This window comes from Physeter macrocephalus, chromosome 18 (genome assembly GCF_002837175.3).
Source record: "Physeter macrocephalus isolate SW-GA chromosome 18, ASM283717v5, whole genome shotgun sequence".
Classification (NCBI taxonomy): Eukaryota; Metazoa; Chordata; class Mammalia; order Artiodactyla; family Physeteridae; genus Physeter; species Physeter macrocephalus.
The window spans coordinates 106,025,983-106,053,374 of NC_041231.1; the positions used below are offsets into that span (position 1 = coordinate 106,025,983).

At 42.6% G+C, this 27,392-nt stretch overlaps 1 protein-coding gene across 5 annotated transcripts in view; it reads right to left on the bottom strand.

The window, feature by feature from the left end:
• Positions 1 to 1,731: 1,731 nt before the first annotated feature.
• Positions 1,732 to 27,392, bottom strand: part of PRP4K (pre-mRNA processing factor kinase PRP4K) — a 42,487-nt gene continuing 16,826 nt past the window's right edge. The window contains exons 4-17 of one of the 5 annotated variants that reach the window (XR_008615841.1): positions 22,945 to 23,100; positions 21,306 to 21,387; positions 19,776 to 19,986; positions 16,654 to 16,727; positions 15,359 to 15,449; positions 14,493 to 14,640; positions 12,650 to 12,787; positions 11,847 to 12,000; positions 9,130 to 9,244; positions 8,416 to 8,567; positions 6,818 to 6,904; positions 5,834 to 6,111; positions 4,808 to 4,853; positions 1,732 to 4,291 (exon numbers count right to left, since the gene is read on the bottom strand). Coding sequence is in view for 1 of the 5 variants with exons in the window: in XM_024121686.3 (XP_023977454.1) it covers positions 5,908 to 6,111; positions 6,818 to 6,904; positions 8,416 to 8,567; positions 9,130 to 9,244; positions 11,847 to 12,000; positions 12,650 to 12,787; positions 14,493 to 14,640; positions 15,359 to 15,449; positions 16,654 to 16,727; positions 19,776 to 19,986; positions 21,306 to 21,387; positions 22,945 to 23,100 (1,612 nt within the window). In the remaining 4 variants the exon portion in view is untranslated. Of the gene's footprint in view, positions 4,292 to 4,602; positions 6,112 to 6,817; positions 6,905 to 8,415; positions 8,568 to 9,129; positions 9,245 to 11,846; positions 12,001 to 12,649; positions 12,788 to 14,492; positions 14,641 to 15,358; positions 15,450 to 16,653; positions 16,728 to 19,775; positions 19,987 to 21,305; positions 21,388 to 22,944; positions 23,101 to 27,392 lie in introns of those variants that run through there. The other 4 variants (XR_003677023.2, XR_002891458.3, XR_003677022.2 and 1 more) reach the window with 4 other exon arrangements.

Genomic DNA, 27,392 nt, shown 5'->3' on the forward strand with positions numbered 1-27,392 from the left:
TGATTCTGGGCTTTAACGTCTTCGAGGCGGGTGATGGCAAACTTCTTATTGGGAACATAACCAGACTGTTTTATCTAGGATGCCATTGGGCTTAAAAAAAAAAAAAAAAAAAAATGAAAAGGAAAAAACCACCGAAACACCTACCAGATAGTTTTCAGTTAAGAGTCCCCAGTTGCTCTAAATGTAGTTATGTAAAAACTGTTAGCGCCGTTGCCGAGACTTCCATTATGAGGCCAAGGGACTAGTAATTATATAACATGTCAGGAGCGCTTGCTGGGATTCCCTTTCCGGTGTTTAAACCGAGTCCCTAGAACGAGGCACCGCGTAGAACGGTGGGCGAAAACAGGCAACACCTACAAACCGGTGAGGAGACAAACTCACCACGGAGCGGGGTTGATGTGTGGTTATCAACTAATTCAAGACATTTCGCTATTTCCCAGACCTGCTGGAAGTCAACTTCTCCCACCGTGTTTGGAGGCACATTTGGCAAAGCCTGTCCCAGACACGGACCACGTAGTCCTGCTCAGGAAAGCTCTAGTTACACCGGCTCTTCGGCTTTGCCCGTGGAGCCCCACGTGGACCCTCCGGCACTGACACTTCTTCTTGGCTCCTTTTCGGGTCTCAACTGAGGGAGAGTCTGGGCCTCTCAGCCGTAGAAGCCAGCCCGCGATGGAGGCCGTCATCGACCTGAATCCAGCCGACCTACTACCTCCCCTCGCGAGCCCTGCCCGTCGCTTTGGACCGATGACCGCGTCGCCCTGGGTCCTGTACCAGGCCTGGCGGGAAACGCGGCCCGGGCTCTGACAGCAAGGCTCTCGGGGCTCCTGCCGCTCAGCCCGTCGCTCCAGGCCCCACGACCTGACCTGACCAGGCGGCCTGGCCGGCCGGCGGCGGCAACGGGGGCTCCCGCTGGGTGGGACGCGCTCCACAAAGCCAGCCCGCGCCTCCGCCTCCGCCCTCCAGTCCTGTTTTGCGTGCGCTGAAGCTTCACACCACCTCCCTGCTCCTCTTAAGGGTTTCATCACTGTTCTGTTTAAAGCTGAAGACAGTTCCTCCGGAGAAAAGAGAGAATGGGCAGAAGTGGACAGGGGCCCAGTACTCATCAGGCTTCCCTGCCTGCGACGAACCGACTGATTTAAGCCATCACGGGAGGGGGTTATCCCGTTACGCATCGTTTCTATCCCCAGGAAAACGAAATCAAGTATGTGTAACGGGAACGAGAACACGACACCCTCCGGCGCGTGTTCTGCGCTCAGCCGCTTGCAGGTTGTTTCCAGGCTGCAGGTTCTGAGGGCAGATTCGGCTCGCTCGGCGGGACCCCCTCCCCACCCTCCCCTTCGGGAGACTCACAAAGCGCGCTGGATGTCTTCCGACAACTTTCCCTAACCTGGCGGCTCCCAGTCATACCTGAGCACAAAACACTCTGCAAAGCACATCTACGAAGATCAGGTAAGGAACAGCGTTTCCGACTTCGAGCTGAGTGTGAGGTACCAAACCCGAGCAATGACAACTTAGGAGGCAGTATGGTAACAAGAGGCACCTTTTATTACATTTCCCTAAAAAGCCAGCCGGGAACATTGCTGCTGAAATGCACGTTACAATTCAAATGACACTGGGGACACTTAGGGCTCATGTCAAGTATCTTCAGAGATGAGCTTCCATATCTTGATCACTAAATGGAAAGACGCTTCAGAAGAACAGTCCCTTACCCTACACACAGGAGAAGAAAAATCAAAGACACCATGATGATACCTATCAGAATAACTGGAAAGCATTTAAAAAGTCAATTTAGTGTACATTCATTGACATGTAAAACACATGAATTTGTAGTGAACATTTCTATAAGGACATTTCGTCTCAGAAAAGAATGATAAAATTCACGTTAAACAGACGCCTGAACTAGGATTCTATGAAAAAGAAAACACTTTATGAAGCCCAGTTTCTGACAATGTCATGAAAACTAACATAACGTAACTGTGCATTTGATAGCTGGCTTCTTTCCTATCTCGACATTTCAAGGGGGTTCTTCCCTCAACTGCTCGGCCTAAGTCTGAAGACGTGTGGTTCCCGTTTCAGAGATTCTCCTTCTCCCCGGTCAGCTAGCGAAGCCCAGGCGAAGGCGAGGGGCCAAACCTGAGAGCGCCGCACCCCACTGCCTCCACCACACCCCCGAAACACTGACTGTAAAAACGTCCTGAGCATTTGTTTTAGGCAGCAAAAGCAAGCGGCAATTGTAATGGCAAAAAAATATATATTTCTTAAACACAAAATTATTCTGAGAAAGAGGAGAGTGGAATGAAACAGGCACTGGGGAATAAAGAAACAGGACGCTATTACTAAGGACTTGAAGGTGAGGGTGCATACAAATGCTGGGAGGGCCTTACAGCGTATGACGAGACCCTCCCTTCAAAGCCCTGACGTTCCAGCCTGACTTCTGAGAACCTTCGAGAGCACGTCTACCCAGAGAACGGTGTCTAAAATGTGTAAGCGCAACAATTCCCCCAACTACAGAGAGGACTATGCCATCTTTGTGGGTTATGTCCTAGGACCTATGGACCCCGAAGTCTCACAATCGCTTGGCACCATTTTTGCCACAAAGTGAGATACAGCAAAACCTTCGTGAGAGAAACTACGTAGCAACGGAGCGCGCGTCTGCGGAGGACCGTTCATGCCCTGGGCCCACCCGGCAGAGGGCTTGCGGAGCTCCACGTCTCTCTGCCTTAGAACAGTACAGGCTCCAACACAATTACGTGTGTGTGGATAAACACTGCTTACAGGGTTCCTTTCAAATGGGTAAATCAAGGAATGCCGAGTTCGGGAATTTCAAAGAGCTAGAGAACGTGCCCTCGCGCTCCCCTTAAGAAGGAACGCTGGCAGTGGTCTGGATGTCTGGTCTATTTCAAGGCCGTGAGCGGAGCACTGGCTGAACACAGACACTGAGGGTGAGCTGGAGGAGAGGGCGTGCTCTTAGGAGCAGAGCAGTGCTCTTAGGGTTCCTTTCTACCCTGGTGCATCAGCCAAGGAGACGTGGCACCTCATGCGGAAGACCACCTTCAGATGGATGCTCTTCTGGTGGCCAGTGTTTTTCTAACAATCCTTGGGGACCAATTCTGACAACCACGTGTGATGTGGAATCTCACCAGCCACGTGGCCAACAACGCTAGATCTGACTGCTCTCCTCCTCCTAGGGGAGGGAAGCGGGGGAGAGGCAGGACGCACGATAAAGCGCAAGCTTTACAATGGACACAGGAGCACCACTCTCTGAGCACCAAACAGTAACGCACCCCAAATCATCATGCTGAAAACTAAAGAACTAGACAAAAATTAAACGGAGGATTCTTTTTTTTGTTTGTTTAATCTTTTATAGGACAGAAACCTTAGCTCATGTCTTCTGGTGTCATCATCTTCCACTGAGCTGCACCTAGAACACAAAGAACAAGTAACAAGCAACTTTGTTTTTTAAAGAACACGTAACAGTTTTGAAGGCATAAGATGAACTGTCTCTAGTGGAAGTTAACTTACTTAAATAAGTATATAAAACGAAGCCATGAAAATCACCAGAAACATACAAACGTTAACTATCGATATTTTGAGTGAAAATAACTAGGAAAGACTTGACTATGCAGCATCTTATCTCCAAAGTAAACAGTGGTGGGAAAATCACTACCCGTCTCATCCAGGTAGGAGAGCTGCACCCGTGACGCCTTGTTTACAGGGCGTCACCACCCGAGGATGAGCGCCGCCTGGCATTTACGTCAGTTTACGCCTAAACCACGAGGAGATGGGGGCACAGAGTCAAAGCTGCCCTACTGTGGCATCTATCACCTTCCTGGCTGTGGTTCATTTCATGCCTTTAAATGGAGTAAAACCCACCAGAAGAATGCTGCTACTCTGATTTTCCATTCTTGAATGCACCAAAACGTGCATGCTTGTTGTAATTAGGTGCCTGGGTGAATAAAAAGATCCCATTTACCGTTTTAAAATATTATTTAAACCCCTAAAATCTGATCATCTTCCACATTCCTCAGGGAGACAAGCATTAATTTTTACCACCCAAACAGAAAAGATTACACACATTTCTGAAAATTCTCTGCTATCATGTTAAAAAATACTAACTTCTTCGTGTTGCAAAACCAAACCGATTTACATGATTTTGTTTTAAATTGTTGCTAAATGTTTATCTACACATGCTGTCAGAAATAACCTTGTTAAGAAGGTGAAGCTGGTGTCTCAGCAAATCAGACCCCTTGGAGAAGGCGGTGAGTGGCCTGTGCCCCGTTTTCCTTTTTCTCTTTCCGCACCATCAGAAGGAAAAGTGAGAAAATAGCAGAAACATTAGTTAAATCCTGAATTATACCCCACAACCTACAGGAATTACCTCACTACACTGAAAGCTGACAATACTGGTAGAATTTTTTGATGAAATAATTAGGATCCTAATTATTAACAAAATGATAAACTTCTGGCTAGGTTTACGTCTTTAACAAATAATTCTTTCAGTTAAAGACTTAAAGGAAGAAACGCAAGGTTGCTTTTAACTCTATATCGTTTACCTGACTTACCAGCATTGAAGACAAAAACTTTTAAAAATGGCTACAAATGCCTTGTTCACAAAAGACTTTATTACCTAGTGATGCATACTGAGAACATACAGAAATCTGCATGGTCCACGTCACATGCAGTAGAACAATCTTCACTTTACAATAAGTGAGTGTCAACTGTTTTATGCAATAGACAACACTTTAAAGTCACATCCTTAAAGAAAAGCTTCATTTACAAAAGAAATAAAAGGTAAAGAAGCAATTACCGCTTTTAAAAAGCAGCTGCTTTGTTCAAGAGTGGAAGGTTTATGCCTGTATTGAAAGACAACATGATCACAAATAATGAAAACAATGAACAAATGAAAAACACTTTTACCATAAAGCAGTACACTTTCAAAATGACATACAAATAGTTAAAAATTTCATTATGTTGTCTATCTAACTTTTAAATATGAGGACTTCCAGAATTAGGCCTCAACATTTGTTATTAGTAAATGAAAACTACGCATTGTTTCTATGTCACTAGGAACTGTATTTAACAAAATGTATATAAAGTCTATAGCAAGTTGATTTAAAAAAAATTAAAGTTAATAAGAAACAGTACACTGAAGGCGCTCTATCCATCAAGCGCATACTCTTCAAATTTTAAAGGTGATGAACAGAACAGAAATTGTAACTATGCCACAGTTGCAATGCCAAAAAATAAAACAAGATCAGTTATCACACATGCAGGGAATTCTGCCACAAAGCTAATATCCCTCGTTTGTCAATTGTTCCAATAAAATAACATCTTAAAACACCAGTGATGTTGATGGTTTAGCTTACCTTCAGTGTACTGAATGTTGTACACAACCTGCTTTAAAAGAGGAGACCATCCCTGCAGGCAGGCTCAAGAAGGAACAGACCCCTTTCGGCACTGACTACACCCAGGGCATGCTGCTGTGGCCTGCACACACACACCTAGGAAAACGTGAATATAAACAGCATTTATGCTGGCCATTTTATCTGAAGACCAAAATGAAGCCAAGTTTGCTAAAAATAAATCAACCACCCAGTATTACTACTCATTTTATAACAGATGCTCTTTTTGTCTTTTCTGTGAACTGCAACCATTTACATTAGCACTGTAATTCTGTGCAGTCTTGGCGATTAAGACATTTCTACAGTGAAATTTCACATAAGACACAAAACAGATTAACTAACATTTCTAAAAGAAATATCACCCTTGGTGTTAATTCAAATATATCATGCTTCCTCAAATTTGCTGGAGAAATATTTATAAGTTTATATACATTAATAAACTGCTGTGAAATTTCTTCAGTCTTTGTATTTAATTACTCAAACCCTGGGAGCTTCTTCATCTCGTTTAAATCTTCTCCTGGATGAAGGCATGCTGCAGGGCCTGGTTGATGCTAATCCGTTTAGCTGGGTCCAACATTAGGATCTGGTCCAACAAGTCCTTCAGCTGGTGCACTTTTTTACGCTGGTCTTCAGGAAGTCGCTGGCACCCAATCAAGTCAGCCAACAGGTCCTTAGTTGGATTAATGGTGCTCATGACAGTAACTTTCTCCTACAAATAATTTTTTAAATGTGTATCTCTAAATAAATTACTAAACATACATAACCTAAAAAACTTGAATGAAAAAGGGCAACCCCAAGTTAGCCGTGATAGGTTAAGCATCATTCTGTCATTTAATTTCATAAACAGATCAGAATGACAACAGAAAGGGATTCGATGAGAATTCAAGAACACAGTTAAGTAATGAAGGTCAGGACGGTGTGTGAACAGAGGCATGGAGGTCTGGGACAAGCAGCATGCCCGCTGGCCTACTGCCAGGTGTGGAATGGTGGGGTCCGTGGAGTCGTGAGGAGGGGGGAACCGCTGAGGACGGCAGTCTTTCTGAGGAGTTAAATACATTATCTTATAGGTAAGAGGGCGCCAAGGAAGAATTTTTAAGCAGGGAGAGTAACACGATCGGATTTGTTTTCAAAAAGATCACTCTGGCGGCAGTACAGAAGCTGGATGGGAAGCCAGACCAAGAAAGTGACCCAAGGAGAGAGAAAAGGGCCTAAATACGATCAAAATAAACTCATTATACTAGGCAAACATTTTAAAATCTTTTCCATAACCTGACGTGTCTTATTCAGGAACTGGCCAACAGCAACAGGAATTATTTTTAGTGTTTTAAAATACTCGCATCTCCTAGAACCACCCGGCACGCAGTCCGTTAACAATAAGATAATCATCGAATGTAGCACACCTAAAGGACACTTACCCTCTCTGTTACTTTATCAACTTCTATGTACATGAAGTTGAGGTTTTGATCAAAATGTTGGTCTTTAAATACGCCTTTCCGAATCATCTGGCAATAAAACAGAACAGTTGGATTTTGAGCTCTTAGACAACATCGGTAGTCTGGTCTACCGATGACCCAACACACAAGTCACACAAGTGTTCCCGTTTAGTCTCTCTGGGTTTGCGTCCTTGTTTGAGAATGATCTCCGATTCCTTGTTCTCGAGAGAATAACACCTTTGGAAAAGCTCATACAAATGCTGTACCTAAGACTACTTAACAACATGAAATTATATTTTCCTGGGCAGTGACTTAAACCAATTACAACAAATATCATGTTGTGCTTTTTCACTATTAAAAACTGAAGACTACGCAAAGACTTACATCAGTGGTTCTTAGGAAAAAGAGTACACAATCGGGGACTTCTCTCTTGGCAGTTAAGAAACCTAATGACATTTTAAAAATTATGTTCTAACAGCCCTAAAGTGATAGCAGGTCAGGCCTCGTTAAAACAAGTACCGACAGAGCTAATTTTTGTGCGCCTCAGTCTAAACGAGTCCGGCATAACAGAATTTGGACAGAACTTAAAAAACACAATGGCGGGCTTCCCTGGTGGCGCAGTGGTTGCGCGTCCGCCTGCCGATGCAGGGGAACCGGGTTCGCGCCCCGGTCTGGGAGGATCCCACATGCCGCGGAGCGGCTGGGCCCGTGAGCCATGGACGCTGAGCCTGCGCGTCCGGAGCCTGCGCTCCGCAACGGGAGAGGCTGCAGCGGAGGGAGGCCCGCATACCACAAAAAAAAAAACAAAAAAAAAAAACAAAAACATAATGGCTTCTGACCTACAGGGAGAAAAATCTGTAAATCTCTCAGAAAGTCAGCACATAAGCTGAAATCATAAAAGCCTAAGATACGGTCTTTAGACATTTTTATAAATGCCTATAACATTCTTGATTTGTGCGTTAAGGGTGAGTTTCAGGTTAAAAAGAGGTCATTTCCCGTGAGTTTTCTCGGTACCCTCTTGCCCTCCCAAGCAGCTTCCAACCTCTATAAACGGACCGCCGTCAAGCCCCCCTCTCACTCTCTGACGACTGAGTCCTTCCTCCGCCACCTGCCGACCTGGACCTGCGTCCTTCCTCACCGCAGCTGTGTTACCGACAACGCTGTCGTGCTCCCAGGGACCCTGCTGCCGCCCTGCCCATCGCTGAACGACAACCAGTGGAACAAGGGAAGGTCAGAGATGTGAAAACAGTCGCATGTATCCTCTCTCCCTCAATTCCACTTCTACCTTAAACTACAGGCCCTACACTTCTGCTTAATTCAGGAGAGTAAAGAAAAGCACAGAGACACACTTTAGACAAGAAAAGGAAAATGGGATCTTCTTATTCTCACTTGATAGCTCTTGGCTGATTAGAACCACTAATTTAAACACCAGACATGAGAAAGAGCTAAGGAATCAGAGTAGCCATGTACCTGCGTCTCAGAAATCGTTTGATAACCACCAGAGATGGGTGTCAGCAACCTGCGAATCTACCGGAAGGCGCCGCTCGGACCCTGGAAACACGCTCACGCTGACATCCTACCTTATTTGGCATCTTTCCTTTGAGATCCATGGCGAGCTTCAACATATGGTTATTGGTTTTGCCAGGAAATAAAATCTTTCCAGTATAGAGTTCATACAAGGTGCAGCCTACGGACCACATATCTATACCATAGTCATAGCTTTTACCTATAACTGAAAACACAATACAAGTTGTAACATACGACGATAAAAACAATCAGCTACTGCTTACTTCCATTAACAGGGGAATCAATTTAGCTGGGACTATGTAACCACAATCTGAGTACCTCACTTTCACATTAGCTTCATATTCTTTCCCACTACTTCTTAACAGGGACTCTGAAACTTAAAAACCTTAAAAAAGTGAGGGCGTGGGGAAGGAACTGAAGGGGCAGAAGAAAGCGTGTATCTCTTCTATCTTTTCATTTCGCCTTTGGTGGAGGGGCTAACCAGCCGCAGCCAAGGCAAGAGAAGGGGAAAAACGCGGGTCCCAGACAGTCCACAAATGTGACGGTCAGACCCAAGGGAGTAAGAGCAGCCTCCCAAAGCCGAGGGCTTCCACACCTGCCACAACTACGGTCATCCCACCTGAGGAGGGTGAACTGGCTACGGCTCCCTTCCTCACGAATGACCCCAGCAGCTGCTGCAGCGCGACGGAAAACAGGGCTTAGACAGTCAACATGCCGCTCCTACTGCACACGACGGCCCAGGCCGCAGAGCGTCGGAGGAAACTTACTGATTTCAGGAGCGCGATAAAATCTACTGACAAGGTAAGGCGTTATGTCATTATCCGCAACATGTGAAGCCGACCCAAAGTCGCAGAGCTTTAAAATAGTTTTTGATTCATTAACCTGCAAAACATTTTATAATTGAAGTTTAACTCACGCCAGGAGAAATTAAGACACGTGATCAGGTTAAAAAAACTGGCTCTGAGAAGTTATTCCCAATACTGAGAACAGTCAGGCACTTGAAAATTCCTTTTCTAATTAGTTTATAATTCAATTTCCTAATTATGAAGAATTAAGGGCTCTCAAATATTTGATCATAAATTAGTAAAAGAACTTTCTTCAGTGAGGAAATAAGAGATAATACCAAGTAAATTTAACCAAAGCTATTTAGAAAAAAGGGTGGAATAGTAACAGAAAGCATTGAAGCAAAGCACCTTCTAGAGACCCCCAGGAAACCCGAACCAATCAAGTTACTGCCTAAAGGAACACGAAGACAGTCACTGAGAAGAAATCAGACTTAGATTAACTTACAACTGACTTAAGTTAACTTTCGTTTGCCAGAAAATTACGATGGCAATGAAAGCAGAAGAATGATTCAGATTAAATTTGGACAAAAAGAGAATAAAAACATTCTTCATACGAAGCTGCTAGACCATCCCAAATTTAGCACTCACTTCGAGTCTAAAAAATATTAAATCCCTTAAATGTAAAGAAAGTATTAGTCAGGAAAATGTTAAATACATTTGGCAAGACGGATAAACATGAACACTGTATTAGTCATTGGTCTCCTTTCTCCTTTGTAAACACTTCCACATACACAGCGACGGTGACACCTGCTGAGAGCGGCTGGAGGTGCCCACGGCTGCTGCCACTCATGAGTCAGAACCGTGTTCGGGATTAACAAGTGAGGATAATTCACATTCCAGAGTCCCTTCCCCCCCTCAAAAGAGACACACACAAATTCCGAGTTGGGACTTGAACTGGGCCTACTGTTCCCACCCCGAAGAAACATAACACTTTAAATACGCAGCCCCGGGCAGTCTCTCCTGGGATATCATAAAGCCTGGTCAGCGCTACAGACTGGTCCACTACAGACGACATCCACGGAATTAAGATAATACAGGAAAAGTACCGTTAAAGTGTTTAAATATAAACTGCTTTCAGCCACTTAAGGGTGCAGCTGCAGTAACCAGAGAAAACCCCGGGGCCACTTCAAAATCTGAGTCTGTCAGGGGACTGCTCGGGCTGGGCGGAATGCCCGCAGCAGCAGGGACCCACACTCGGGTACCTCCCTCCACTCGCCCACGGGGAACGCAGCACTTCTGCCGGACTGACGGCCGAAATCCTGGGCTAAAAGCTTTGGATTTTCATGAACAAACAGCGCCACGTGGTTGCGGCTGTCTGTCTGTTCCTTTCTCAGGAAGAAGGGCAAACTGTCTGAAATCCATGTGAAAACGTATACTAGCTTAGCACTAACTCAAAGAAAAATGAAGTTTTAAAAACAAGAGCTTCTAAGATGCTAACAAACGTCTTATTACTTAACCTCCATGGTGGTTACACAGATGTTCAGTGCATAATTACCTTTACGTTATACATAGTTTATACGTTCTTTGATATGGATGGTGTACTTCACAGTTCAAAAAAAGAGAAAGAGAAAAATTGAGGTAAAAATCAACTATGAAGTGGACTATGCAAGCCTACAACTCATGCTGTACCTACCAGTTCACTGAAATTACTCAGCCACTCTAACCTCAAGTGACATTAGAGATGCAGTACCTTCCTTTTAAACTCAGACCAAACGTACAAAATGGAACGCCTCATTAATGTGGTGGTCTGGAAGGAGATAATTTAAGATATTAAAAAAGAAGAGAAAGGGAAATCTGAACGAAGAGCTAAGTTACTGACAAGGAGTCCAAAACAAACTTTAACGGGATCGTATCTTTCTTAAAACATGTGGAACATGTTATGGGCAGACGAGCTAGAATCCCCCAGCTGTGAGCATGCCCCCCGACTCTGACAGCATGACAGAGAAAGGGCTGGGGAGGGAAGGGGCGTGCACACACCAATCACCCCACTGTGATGGGATGTGTTTCTAAGCTTCAAAAACGTAAACACTGGGAAATCTGCATCTACCACACCAGAAGGCACGAGCTAGGAGAGGTCAAGACCGGCAAAGGCTCCCTTCCATACAAGGCCCAAGAACAACCGAGCTTTCCTGGGTGTGGCCGCCAGAAGCCACAGCTTCTAAAGCATAACGAATAAATGAAAAAGAATTATTCCTGGACACCCTAAACTCAAGCCCATGCCATCTTCTTCAGAGAGGGTACACCTCCCTTAAACTCCCCTCGCTCTGTCAGTCTATAAAACTAGAGAACAAAGGACTGTGAACACTCCTTATTTCAAAACAGCAACACTGCAGCATTTTTCCAGGTACCCGAGAAAGCCCATCGTTACTACATCAAAGCATTCTTGGGGGGTCTGTGTGCACTCATCAAATCCATCAATCAACGGGAGAAAACTGGGACAGCAGCCTACTTCCTCTCTCTTCATACTTTACTATAAAATTTCATGGCCCAATTTCTAGAAGAGTAAAAACTGGTAAAGTCATTTGTAATGGGTAATGCACTGAATTATTCTTCAAAGATGTCATTTCTAGAACACAGTGGTAATCATATTATAGTAGAAGTTATATGGATGTACAAGGCAGCCTGATCGTTTGACTTACCAAGATATTGTCTGGCTTGATATCTGCATGGAGGATATTGCATCTTTTAAGGAGTTTTAGTGCCAAGAACAACTGCTGACTATAGGATCGTACAGCCTTAATATGAAGGCCAACATCCTTACCATATTTTTTTAACACCTCTCGTAAATTCATACTTTTAGGAAAGAAGAAAAACAAATAAAATTAGGGGTTAAAATGCAAAATGGAAATTAAGAAAGGCAAAACCATTTTCAAGCATAAAGTAAAATCAAGTTCAAAGCATGAATTACAACGAAAACACTCTGTTCAAGAACCCCCTCCCACGGCCCAAACGTTTTATAAATTATCCTACATTGAAATGAGAGCGCATGAAACTGTGTACACGACACAATTTTCAAAATGAAGAGAAGGGAAGGTATGCAGTGCTAAAATTCCTACTGATTTGGAATGGGCTTCCGCTTGAAAGCATAAACACGAAGCCACAGTTTTGAAGGTGGACGTCATATTCCTACTCCACTATTCCCATTTCTTTTCACCGTGGCTCAATCCTTTCTTGAAGTATTTAATTTTCAGAGAACTCTCTGCTGAGCTGAAGGCCACACGAGGTGAGCGTGTGACACACAGTACACAGCCAATCACTGTTTACACATTAACAACTGTCAAGAAGCTAGCTCTTCACCAATAGTTAAAAAACAAAACCCAGAGCCAACTGGAAAAAACACATCAAATACCCAGAAAATTTATCACGGCGTTTATCTGAACTGAGGTTGGCAAAGGTGAAGAAGCTGCGTTTTCAGGGTAATGTACAGGTTTTGACACTGTACCTCAGAGGCTCAAACACGAGGCAGAGATGCTGTTTGTGATAAAAGTGTCTGAAGAGTCGCAAACAATGAAATTTGTCATCAGGATCAGCATCGTTCAGTTTTTTCAAGAATTCTAATTCTTTTAAACCAGTTTTTTGCCTGAAATGAAAAAGAAAATTAGGCCAAAATTGGATACATCAAGAATTTAGGAAAACTATACAAACAACAAATGCTGGAGAGGGTGTGGAGAAAAGGGAACCCTCTTGCACTGTTGGTGGGAATGTAAATTGATACAGCCGTTATGGAAAACAGTATGGAGGTTCCTTAGAAAACTAAAAATAGAACCTACCATTATGACCCAGCAATCCCACTACTGGGCATACACCCTGAGAAAAGCATAATTCAAAAGGACACATGCACTCCAATGTTCACTACAGCACTATTTACAACAGCCAGGTCGTGGAAGCAACCTAAATGTCCAGTGACAGATGAATGGATACAGAAGATGTGCCACATATATACAATAGAGCATTACTCATCCATAAAAAGAAAGAAAAGTGAGTTATTTGTAGAGATGTGGATGGACCCAGAGACTGTCATACAGAGTGAAGCAAGTCAGAAAGAGAAAGACAAATATCATATGTTAACGCATACATGTGGACTCTAGAAAAATGGTACAGATGAACCGGTCTGCAAGGCAGAAATAGAGACACAGATGTAGAGAACCAACGTATGGACACCCGGGGGGAAAGCCAGGGTGGGTGTGGGGGTGGGATGAATTGGGAGGCTGGTATTGACATATATGCCCTACTATGTATAAAACAGGTAACTGATAAGAACCTGCTGTATAGCACAGGGAACTCCACTTCGCTGTACAGGAGAAACTAACAGCATTGTAAAACAACTATACCCCAATTAAATAAAAAAAGAATTTAGGAAAACTAAATAATACGTATTTATTTCGTGATGTGTTTAGCCTGTTTTTTTAAGTACTAATAATAGAGCTGTTGAGGGACACAAGTCTCTGCGTCACTCACACAACACTCTTAGCCAAATACTGTTTTCATGGAGTTGATTTCCAAAATAATCAATCAATGAACAAAACAGAAACATCGAGGAATAAACCCACCTTGCTTGAACGGAAATCAATCTTGCACATTTTATCTCAAGATGTCTTGATGCAAATGGTATCCTCTGAAATTCTAGTCATAATATGTCAATAGTCTACATTTTAAAATTAGTGTCTATAATACAGAAGTTGGGGACTTCCATCAAACAAACTTTCTAAGCCTAGGCAACCTAAGACTTCAGTATAAACCTAAACACTTCTTTCTTGTGTTTCCAAACCAGTGCCAAGTTGACTTTAACGCCAGCTCAGTGTGTGGCATAGATTATGCGTTAAAGCACACGGGTATGGCAATTACCTCCTTGCTCATAAAGAGAGGAGGCAACAGACAAAGATGCAAATAATTCCCAGAACTATCTGATTTTACACCTTTTGCAGGCCACCATATGCTCAGTGACAGCTAATCAATCGGACCTTTTGATTTCTCACCTTTCGTCTTGAGTTTAAGCTATTCACAGCAAAGGATGGTCGTAAGACAAGCGGTAGGTGGAAGGAGTCTGAGCTGACATCAGTGCACAAAGCAAGTGCTGAAATGCACTGAAATGAATTAAATACAATCAGCCTACGGTTCCAGTGCTTCACACAGAACATCAAGTGACTATCAATTCAATACCCAGAGCTGCTCTGTAAGCCCAATGCCCAATACCTGTCCTACACAGACTGTGGTCACTACTTGAAAACAGGCTGAGCTGTGAACAGCCGTGCTGGCGGCGGTTCTGTTCTGCCTCCTGAACTTACATGAGCTCGTTGTTCCTAATGATCTTCACGGCCACCTCCTGGTTGGCCCTCGCATTATCCCTGGCTCGGACCACGTTACTGAACACGCCTTGACCCGTGTAGCCATACACGTTATAACGCTTATCCAGGACTTCACCTATGTTCACACCTAAAAAGGTAAGCTAAAAGATTAGAATTCTGACCATAACAGATTACTGAACAAAACTGTGAGATACACATCATAAAAGTCAAAAAGTAGGGTACACAATGCAGTCACTTAAAAACTATGTCAAATCTCTGCTGTGTGCTTGGCTTCCTGGACACCATGGAGACTCAAGGCCTCGCCCCCATCGTGACCCTCTTGCGTAACGTGGTTCAAGCTGCCTGCTGCCAACCACTGCAGGAAGACTTTCTGCTCTCCGAGCAACTGCTGACCATCCTACCACTGAGGAGGGGAGAACTGTGCTCACTGCAGGGTTTCCAACTGTAGTCTGCGTGACCGGCACCCCTTCCCTCTGGAGGATGATCTCATGGCTGAAAATAACTTTGACTAGGTTTAAGCTGCACATCAAGCCTTCACCTCACTTCAATTTGCGATGCTTCTGGGCTGTAACATGGGTTCACGAAGCTGCTAGATGTGCCACGCTTTTGAAGTGACGGCACTGTGATGTGACTTTCAGAGTCCTCCCAAGGGTGAAGGCATTAGGCCACATACTTTTTACAAGATGTTACAATGAACTCTAAAATTAATAAGAACTGTATTGAAAAAGAATAGATACGTGTATAACTGAGTCACTCCACCATACACCTGAAACTATCACATTGTTACCAACTATACTCCAATAGAAAATAAAAAGTTAAAAAAAAAAAAAGAACTGTGAACTTACGATAATAGCCTTCTGCATCAGTCCAGTTATCCCTGAGGTTGGGATTCTCTTTGAAATCTTTTCCAATGCCAGCAGCCCGCAGACGCGCACTCTGAAATTAAGGCAGCAACATGAGCTATTTAGTCATCAAACAGGCAGACATTTAAAGCACTTCCTTTAAAAGAAAAACAGGCAGAACCAGCTAAAATTTGATAACATTTTATGCCAACTTCAATAAACTCTTACTATGACTTATGTAAATGCAACACAGCAGAAACATGATTATCTAAGTCTCTGTATCACAATAATGCTCAAGAAAAAAAGTAACAAGTTTATCTTCACATTTCTTTTACTGCCCTAGTCACGTAAGATCCCCCCCCAGTCTCCTCCCATCTACGGATGAAACGTCACCGGCTGTGCTAGAAGATGAATTTAAGAATATCTGGTACTTCTGAAGAGTCTTCACTACACATCACTCACATCACTCCCCATGATACCCAGAAAGCCCTTCAACACCATCCAGGTGGATGACGGGGGCCAATACTTTAACTGGCTCAAAATCATTTCACCCTTTCTTAACCCATCTTTTCTGCGTGTTCCTGTGGCAGCACACCACATACGGGACGCGTTACTCAAGCCAATCAGCGGTGTCTTCAGGGTCAGGACATTAGTGCTTATCCTTGTCCATTTTAATCTCCCTCCACCTCCCTTCACCAAAGCCTCTGTATTTCTCATGTTCTTTTAAATTTATGATGGAAATGGTCTGCTACTTTTGAGACCATTTTTCAAGAAAATCTTTTCAAGAAAAACCACTGATAAAATGGCTAAAGGTACAAAATTTCTTAACCCACTCCTTATAACATTTCCAACTCTTCCATGACTTCTATTAGGCTCCAAATCCTTAAGTTCCCAGTCGCCTACAACATAGAGGCCCCAAGTGGACTCCAGGCTCGAAAATTACTGACAACACCTGGTCTCCCCGAACTACAGCACACACACACAGAGGCTTGTAAACCCAAGAAGCAAGTTGTTTAAAATGAAAATAACTACACATTTAAGTCCTTTGGTATTTAACTTTTATGAAGCCCTCAGATTGTTCTGCTGTACTTGTTTTAAAATTTGCTTTAATTTCAGACAGAGAAAAGTTGTCAAACGAGTACAAAGAGATTCTAGATACACTTCACCCAGACTGTCCAAATGTTAGCATTAATTTGCTTTATCCTTCTCTCTATAAACGTATATACCACTGAAATACGTATTTGTTATATACCCTTTTCTGATTAACAGTTGTGTTTTTATGACTTAAAATTACTCACGTCAAAATACGCAGCAAACATATCATCAGATTCTGTAAACATATCGGGTGCCAACAGCTTCTTCTGAGATGAACCTTAATGGAAATTAGCATTAATATTTGAAAAATGAAGAGATACAAATTGAAACACAAATAATAAATCAATGGAAAATCACTAACAGCAATTCAAACTTTTTTTTCCTCTTGCACATCTGTTTTTCACCAATACCCAACTTAAAATCACTTTGTAACACTAAGACATATAAAGCTATCCACTTTTTACTGAGAATGCACTTCAGAACGTTGAAAGACCTAAAATCGATACTTCCACTAACGTTGAATATGCTAATAACTAAGCAACGATTAGGTATTACAAGGGAAGCTCCTCTCTAAACTGCAGTTTCTCTCAGAAGGTTAGCACCCTGCCCTATGAATACAGATCTACGTTATTTCTCTCCTAAAACGCCTAATGACCCCATTAAAACACCGGGCAAAAAAATGTAAGGAGCTCCTAGAAAAAAAGAATGCAACAGCTTTAATCATATGAACACATGACCGATCTCATATGCCCATTTCAAATGCAAATTAAAATCACAATGAAATACCATCCTATGAGACTGGCTAAAAATCTAAAAGTATGACAACATTCTGTTAACAAGGCCCTGGATCAAAAGCCCTCAGACATTGCTTGTGGTATGGCAAAACTGTATAACCTTTACAGAGGGGAATCTGGAAGTATACAGCAAAATGACATATTCATTCAGACCCAGAAATCCCACTTCTAAGAAACCATTCCAAAGACACAGTAACAAGCAGAAAAAAAACGACTTAATGCACAACACTATTATCGTTAATGCTCCAATCAACAGCCAAACATCTACCATTAGAAGACTAACGGAATAAACTATGGCACACTCATCACACTGGAGTAATATGCAGCTGTAAAAAGGAATGAAGGTCATTTCATACAGATGAGTATGTATAATTTTTTGTGTGCATGTGTAGATAGAACATAAACACGTGCATATATGAAAGATGTTTTAATGATTTTTTAAAAACCCAAAATATTCCTAAAAATCAAAAGCAAATGAAAATAAGCCTAAACCAAATCAAACTGGTGGTATAACCGTACAGAGGAGAACTATTTCAAAAGACTAAAAAAACACAGGTTTGTAAACATCTTGAAATATATCCTAAGGACAAAACCATTACATTTTCAAACTGCATTCAGTACATTTAATACTGACAATCGCAGTGATAACTCTGTGTATGAAAGTTTCAAAATAACCTAAGTAACTGTGTTTATTAGGAACCAAGTTTTTCTACTGTAAAAGAGAGAAATACAAAGTCAAGAAAGTTAATAAAAACCCTGCAATCTCGAATTTGAATTGGCAAATAAATCAGTATGAACTCCTCCTTTCCAAAAATGTATGTATTTCCTAGTTTGGTCCACTGAAAAGGCCCATCAGTAATGGGCATCCCTAAGTGCCCTGTAGTCTCCAAGTGGCATTTCCTACTAAGTGGAACCAAGGATCCCAGGAATAATATCTGATTCTGCTCTGGGGCAAGATACAAACAAGGTGAGCCTATGATGTCTTACTGCCTTGGAACAGGAGTCAGCAAACTACAGATTGGGCCGAATTTGGCTCCTTGCTTGTTCCTGTATGGCCCTGACACGTGAACACCATGTGAACTTCAGTCCGTCAAGTGTTCTGGGAACGTGGCCATGCTCATCCATCTGTGCTGGCCCAGGCGCTCTGCACCACGAGAGCAGAGCTCAGTAGTTGGAACAAAGAAAAAAAAAGTCTACAATAATTACAAAAGCCTAAAATATTGGATATTTTACAGAAAGCCCCTGTCCCAGAAAGTAAAACAGCCATGTTAAATAAATACTGCAGGGTTTGCCTCAAAAAGACACCAGAAACCCATTTAAAAGGGGTTCCCTCCTCGGGTGAAGAGAGAACAATCTAAGCCTCAAAAAGAAAAACGGCAGCAGTGGATTCAAACACAAGAGCATAATGACACCAAATAATAAAAACCCAACAAAATAACCAAAATCTCACTGGTCACCTCTGGAGGTTGCTAGGGCACCAACTCTAGGCTATGCTAAAAACTGGTCAATAAACGAAAATAATCAAGCATGTAACCTGCGTTTCCTGTGCAAACTATATTTTGGGGTAACCAAAGAATGGAAACCTCTTCTTTTACAGAATTAGAGCTAATAATTCAAAAGGAATGATAGAGATTTTAAACATCACCACTTTGGAAACCCTGCCGCCCCCAGTGAAATAATGGATCTAAGTAGGGACCATCAATGGCTGCTAAAAGCGTGAGGCGAACAGCTGAACAGAAACTTCAGTGGAATATCTTACCTAACACACAACCTCAGTGCCAATACAAACAGGACAGCCACGCCACACCTTACGTGCCACCAGATGTGATATAAAAGTACATACCACCAGTCAATGAAGCATTCTTGCCAAAAAAAATTAAACCAACACCTATTCAAGTCTCTAACACTAACTACTAGTTTTCAAGAAATACGGAGGAGAGAGGAAATAAATGACACAGGAATGTGGCCAGACAAAATCAGAGTAGAGAAGTTGACAGGACACAGGCCCTAGCACCTTCACAAGTAAAGGGGGGCGTTGGGGGGTGGGGGACAGACCACACCACAATGAGAAAACTATTAAAAAAAAGAGACTTCAGAGATGTATACCCCAAACATAATGTGTATCTTATTTGGATTTTGACTCAAACCAACCAACTTTAGACATCAGATATTTTTAAATTATCAACTTTATCAAGTGTAAGTAATGTTTTTTAAAAGGTCCTTATCTAACAGACACAAACTGAAGTATTCCCAGATGAAATCAAATCATGGCTGGGATTTGCCTGAAAATAGCCTAGCAAGCCAAACCGAAGGTGGTGAACACGCATGTGGGGTTCAGGGCGACACTCAGGTCACGCTTACAGGGAACAGTCACTGAGGTGCACAGGACCCTGCCGTCCTCTGCAGTTTGCAGAAGCAGCATTCCTAGTCCCCCTCCCATCCCCATCCCCAAATAACCTCTCTCCTTATGAAGTAACAGGGCTGCAAATTCAGAGAAAAGCATGGTCGAAACCAAGCTGTAACTGACTCACCATTATTCTGTTCGACTGTCATGAGATTATGCTTGGCTTTGACTGAGGCCTCAAATGTATCAACATTCTCCCGTTCATACTCCTTGACGTCGGCAGCTACCCTTTCCAGAATGTCCTCAGGAGAGGGAGAGCGGGTGCGAGTGCTGCTCTGGGGGCTGCTGGGCTCAGACGGCACGGACATGTTGCTGTCCTCAGCAAGGTATTTGTATTTCTGCGGTAACGACACAGAGTATTACTGTCACAACATCTGGTGCTAAGAGGGCCTGAACTGAAAAGTTAAGTGTCAAGTAATGCTAAAAAAGTTTTAAAGGTATTGAAGTCTTAACTGAATTAGATCCACAATCCCTTATATATAATTCCAAATCCACAAAACTCTGAAAACTTTTCTATGTTTGGTGCACATTCATTAGGTGGCAAAATCTGCGCTGCAGAGATGTGACGTTCTGAACAGTCTCAACTTCCCCAGTGTGAACGTGATACGCCTCACTCACTGCAAAACTCTCCTAGTGGCTGATGATGGGGTGCTGTGCTAGACCCCATTGATGGGGCAAAGGAATATACACGTATATGCACCATATTACCTTTCTAAAATTCACATATTTCTGAGTTCTGAAGCACATCTGGCCCCAAAGGTTGGAGATAAGGGATTGTGGACCTGGGTAAGAACAAAAAAAGATTCAACCAAGTCTTTAGGGATATCAGTTTAATAACAGTTTCATCAGTGCCCCGCAAAGGTTAAGTCTCCTCTGGAATTCTAGTTATGCCCTATGTACTCAGGTGATTCACATTCTTTCCCTCACTCTGAAATGCTGTGGTTGCTCTCTCTGTTTACACAAGCTGCTACGACTGTCCTCTCCTTGTCTGCTGTCCTCCTAACAGCACCCAAGCATGTTTCATATCTTCCAGAATTCTTCCTCTCAGCTCCATCACTCACCCCTTCTCTCACATGATGGTGAGAGAAGGCGCTTTACAGGGACCGCCATCCTCCACGGCTGGAGAGGCCAGGCCTCAGCTCTGGATGGCGGGGAGAAGCAGCAGCCTCCCCAGGCAGCTCACCTCACCATCAGGCCTGAGTTTGACACCCTTTCCCACCCAATCCCTGCATTGCTCGGCTCTCAAGGAGTCTTACAAGTATTGAGGTGTTCCATGTAAACATTCACATCTGCATTAGAAAATGTGCCATTTTATTAGGCATTAAAAAATCTTTTCCACATATTAACAGGCTATTTATAAGTTTGAGCTAAAGGAAATTCCTCCAATTTATACTCACTTATGAGGGTTTTCTTGTTCATCAACTTAAAGAAAAAAAAAAGAAAGCAAAATCCAAATTTTGTCTTACAAAAGAGGTTTATATCAGAATCCCATGTGTAACAAAAAAGATTAACTATTTCAATTTTTTTAAGGAACCACCTTCCTTTCAAGACCTATTCAATTGCTACTACTGTCACTGCACTGTCAAAGTAAAAACCCTTAATTTTCTTAAAATAGTGGTGAAGGAGAGTTGATCAAAATGTTATTGAAACCACGTACCTGAACAATGGCCTGCCTTTGTATTCTTCTCTGTTCTATCAAGGCTTCTTCATCTTCCTCCTCAACATCAAAGTCTTCAAGGCTTAGAAAAAATTACACACACATCCGTGTAATTAACTTCAAACATATTAGAGACTCCAAAAGCATTACGTTTATACATTTAAAAAAATAAAAGCTGGAAAATGTAGGTCCATCAGTACATTTGAGCAAAAATCTTAAGCCATCCCACTCTATCCTTGCTTTCAAACTATCCTGGTTTGGAATCCTGGCAAGTAATTTAACCTTCTATGTCTCATTTTTCTCCTCACCTGTTTCATAGCACGAAGACTGGGAACAAAAGAAAGATGCCTAAGTTTAAAAGTCATCACTAGCTGTGCCTTGTAGTAAAGTCATTTCATCTCTGCAGCCCTCGTTTTCACACCCAGACAACAAGATGGGGGCTGGGACACACAAGTAAACTGCTACCTTTTCTGGGTCACAGAAGCCTTTGAAAGCTATAGATCCTTTCCCCACCCAAAATGCACAGGTAGACATTTGCATACAATCTGAAGGGAAAGTGGCTCTACCTCCAAACACTGCCCCTGACTGGTTCAGACGGTACCCCAAAGAACCCCGCACTCTTTTTTTTTTTCTTTTTCCTGTGGTACGCGGGCCTCTCACTGCTGTGGCCTCTCCCGTTGCGGAGCACAGGCTCCGGACGCGCAGGCGCAGCGGCCACGGCTCACGGGCCCAGCCGCTCCGCGGCATGTGGGATCTTCCCGGACCGGGGCACGAACCCGCGTCCCCTGCATCGGCAGGCGGGCTCTCAACCGCTGCGCCGCCAGGGAAGCCCCCCCGCACTCTTCATGATCCCTCCTAGTGCAGCCTTTTCTATGACCCGCTGGATGGTCACGGCAGAGGTGTAAGCGACCTGCACTCTGAAGGTACCAGGTCCACGTAGGACACTCTCCCTCCACTCAGCTTTCTTATCTCCTGCTCCAACCAGGGCTCCCCAGCTCAAGCGTTGCTAACATTAGGACAGTTCTGTGTGGTGGGACGTACGCTACGCACTGGAGGATGCAGAACAGTGTCCCTGGCCTCCCGCTACTAGATGACAACTAACCAGGTCTTCAGACATCGCCAAAACCTCCCTGGGAGGCAAATCTCCCCCCGCTGAGAACCACTGCTCTAAATCTGTCTCATTTATTTTTGAGATGTGCCACTTAGACAATGAAATTTGCATTAAAAACATTTCCCCACTATTTTATTAGGCACCGAATATCTCTGCACTTTCCACACTGTAACAGGCATAGCAAGTGTATGTCGTTTACACAAAACGGAAAGTCTAAACTTAGTATAAAAATCCCCCCACCAAAACTGGTAACTGAGATTGGCAGGATACCTCTACGGTTCCTAATGAAAATATAGAAGGAAAGGCTCGTGATAAAGTGATGGCCCATATTCACTCCAGCCAAACCAAAATTCAGACAACCATGACCTCTGTCACATAACCTATAAAACCTGCACAGAAGATGAACTTAAATTCAGGGTCAAATTAATGTATTTGCTTAAAATATTCAAATGGAAATTAAAGATTTCCAAGTCAAACAGTGTTTCTCTGATTTGGAAAAAGGAAATTATAGGAAAGTTCCGTTCTTACTTATCATCAGATGAAGATTCCTGCTCAACTTTCATGCCTTCAGAAAGACTTCCTTTAAATTTATCTTCCTTTACTTTGCTTCTGCTCCTACGTCTACGACCACCCCGTGACCGAGACCGCCTTCTCAGGCGTGATCTGCTCCTTCGGCCCCTGTCCCTGTTTGAGGAGGAGAAGACATATTTTCAAGGTCAATTAAAGTTGAGGAGGCTGTGAGTTTGCTGGGCATAGGGGTAGTACAGGGACTCTCTGTACCTTTCACAAGCTCAGCTCTGTTGTGAATCCAAAAGCATTCTCGAAGTCAAGTCTTTAAAAACAGTTAGTTAAAATTTTAAAACAAAATTAACACACCATCAATAAGATTCGGATACCCAGCTGAACTGACGACAACTAAACCACAGCTACTCTTCTTACCAAATACAAAGGGGTGCGAGGGAACTGTCGGGGCGGTGGGAATGCTCTGTACCTCGATGATGGCAGCTATGTGACCACACATCTGTCGAAACCCACAACTTTACAAAGAGAGTGAATTTTACTTTATGTAAATAATATGTCTCGATAAACTTGATTTTTTAAAAGATCACTGCTGAATAAAGTACGGGAAAGACAAAGGTGACAGTAACTCTAAGTCTAATTAATATGGCCCTCAGACATTGTTATGAATGCCCTGTTAACCAAACAGAAAGTGACATCAGAGTTCAAGTATGAGGGTGGAAGTTTGTGTCAGAAAGTGCTGTGGGACTCCCAACAGAAAAGACTGTGAGTCTACAAAGGGCTGGTAAACTCTGTTCATGTCACATCTGACCATGTTTATCTCAGATTTCTTCTGAAACCTTACTAAAACAACATTAAAAGGAACAATGACAAAATAAAACCTTCAGTCAAAGACAATGTGAAGAGATGTGACAACAGATACCAATAAAAGCTTGAAACATGCAAACTGGACAAAAAAGTAGTAGCAGATCAAATCTAAATCTTAGTCCAATAGGGACATACAAGGTAAATAAGAAACAAGTCAGTGCCTGCCACAAAGCCCCAGAGAGTCTCAAGATCTGGAGATACCGTACCCACTGAAGGATGGAGTATGAGGGAAAAGCTAAAGAGAATTGGTTGAAATCCTTTAGGAACAGCTTGACTTGGTATATTCCCCTTTCTGACTCAGTGGAGAATGCCACCGGCCACCCCTCCCCACACTACCACAGGAAACTTAATATTCACTTTACAGAGAGGTAGTGGTGGTTGTGAAAACTGGCCCACGGTACCGGAGGGCACTGCACTGGGAAGAGAAGGGTTAAGGGGGGGACCCACATTATTTAGGACTGGAACTCTACTGGCAGCCATGTCTTACTCTCCAGCAGATGAGGAGATTCTGGAAAACTCTCGAGCCCAAAAGGAAAGATCTACAGTCACTGATATGCTAATCCGCCACCAATCCACAAGTTCCAGGTTGTCAGAATGGAAGAAAGCTTCCATTTAGCGTTCTAAACCAGAATAGAAAAATAAATAAATAAGTACGTAAACAGTCATCTGTGACTTTCCTGGCGGTCCAGTGGTTAGGACTCTGTACTTCCACGTCAGGGGGCCCAGGTTCCATCCCTGGCTGGGGACCTAAGATCCTGCTCTCATGGAGAGGATAGGCAGATGAATCAGAATAGGCAGCAAGGAAGGATCCACCTGATCGAGGAAAGTCCTCAAATGAAAAGGTAAACAAGCAGCAAAAGAAACCTGGGTAGATGGGCTTCCCTGGTGGCGCAGTGGTTGGGAGTCCGCCTGCCGATGCAGGGGACGTGGGTCCGTGCCCCGGTCCGGGAGGATCCCACATGACGCAGAGCGGCTGGGCCCTTGAGCCATGGCCGCTGAGCCTGTGCTCCACAGCGGGAGAGGCCACAGCAGTGAGAGGCCCGCGTACCACAAAAAAGAAAAAAAAGAAATCTGGGTAGAAACAATATATCGGTAAGAGAAGAAAACTATAAAGAACAAAAGTTCCACACAATAAACTCATTATCATCTTTGACATAAAGATGCTACTTCCATAAAATGAGAGTAAAATGTTATTAAAAAAATAAACAGCCAACAAGGTCTTGGAAATTTAAAAAATTATGAGTGTGCAGAAGGGAGAAACAAAAAAATCAACAGAAAGGTAAGATGGCAGATTGAGAAAGCTTCTCAAGACTGAAAGTAGAACAAAAGGACAAACATAAAAGATGAGAGAGGACACATTCACAGAAAGAGAGACAAAATGAAAAGGCAGAGACTTTGTACCAGATGAAGAACAACATAAAACCCCAGAAAAACAACTAAATGAAGTAGAGACAGGCAACCATCCAGAAAAAGAATTCCAAATAATGATAGTGAAGATGATCCAAGACGTCGGAAAAAGAACGGAGGCAAAGATCGAGAAGATGCAAGAAATGTTTAACAAAGGCCGAGAAGAATTAAAGAACAAACACCTAGAAGAATTAAAGAACAAATCAACAGAGATGAACAATACAATAACTGAAATGAAAAATACACTAGAAGGAATCAATAGCAGAATAACTGAGGCAGAACAACGGATAAGTGACCTGGAAGACAGAAGGGTGGAATTCACCGCTGTGGAACAGAATAAAGAAAAAAGAATGGAAAGAAATGAAGACAGCCTAAGAGACCTCTGGGATAACATTAAACACAACAACATTTGCATTATAGGGGTCCCAGAAGGAGAAGAGAGAGAGAAAGGACCCAAGAAAATATCTGAAGAGATTATAGTCAAAAACTTCCCTAACATGGGAAAGGAAATAGCCACCCGAGTCCAGGAAGCACAGAATCCCAGGCAGGATAAACCCAAGGAGAAACAAACATTATTGAAAGCAACAAGGGAAAAATGACAACATACAAGGGAAGGCCCATAAGGTTAACAGCTGATTTCTCTGAAGAAACTCTACAAGCCAGAAGGGAGCGGCACCATATATACAAAGTGATGAAAGGGAAGAACGTACGACCAAGATTACTCTACCCAGCAAAGATCTCATTCAGATTCGATGGAGAAATCAAAAGCTTTACAGACAAGCAAAAGCTAAGAGAATTCAGCCTATCAAACCAGCCCTACAACAAATCCTAAAGGAACTTCTCTAAGTGGGAAACACAAGAGAAGAAAAGGACCTACAAAAACAAGCCCATAACAATTAAGAAAACGGTAACAGGAAGACAAATATAGATAATTACCTTAAACGTGAATGGATTAAATGCTCCCACCAAAAGACACAGGCTTGCTGAATGGATACAAAAACAAGACCCATACATATGCTGTCTACAAGAGACCCACTTCAGACCTAGGGACACAAACAGACTGAAAGTGAGGGGATGGAAAAAGATACTCCATGCAAATGGAAATCAAACGAAAGCTAGAGTAGCAATATGCATATTAGATAAAGTAGACTTTAAAATAAAGAATGTTACAAGAGGCAAGGAAGGACACTACATAATGGTCGAGGGATCACTCTGAGAAAACAATTATAAATATACATGCACCCAACATAGGGGCACCTCAATACATAAGGCTACTGTTAACAGCTATAAAAGAGGAAATTGACAGTAACACAATAATAGTGGGGGACTTAAACACCTCACTTACACCAATGGACAGATCATCCAGACAGAAAATTAATAAGGAAACACAAACTTTAAATGACACAATAGATCAGATAGACTTAATTGATATTTAAAGGACATTCCATCCCCAAACAGCAGATTACACTTTCTTCTCAAGTGCACACGGAACATTCTCCAGGACTGATCACAACTTGGGTCACAAATCAAACCTCAGTAAATTTAAGAAAACTGAAATCACGTCAAGCATCATTTCCGACCACAATGCTATGAGATTAGAAATCAATTACAGGAAAAAAAATGTAAAAAACACAAACACATGGAGGCTAAACAATACGTTACTAAATGACCTAGAGATCACTGAAGAAATCAAAGAGGAAATCAAAAAATACCTGGAGACTAATTACAATGAAAACACAACGATCCAAAATCTATGGGATACAGCAAAAGCAGTTCTAAGAGGGAAGTTTATGGCAATACAAGCGTACCTCAAGAAACAAGAAAAATCTCAAATAAACAATCTAACGAAAACAATAGCAAAGATCAAAAAAACTAAAAGCTGGTTCTTTGAGAAGATAAACAAAATTGATAAACCTTTAGCCAGACTCATCAAGAAAAAGAGGACTCAAATCAATAAAATTGGAAATAAAAAAGGAGAAGTTACAACGGACACCACAGAAATACAAAGCAACCTAAGAGACTACTACAAGCAACTCTGTGCCAATAAAATGTACAACCTGGAAGAAATGGACAAATTCTTAGAAAGGTATAACCTTTTAAAACTGAACTAGGAAGAAATAGAAAATATGAACAGACCAATCACAAGTCATGAAATTGAAACTGTGATTAAAAATCTTCCAACA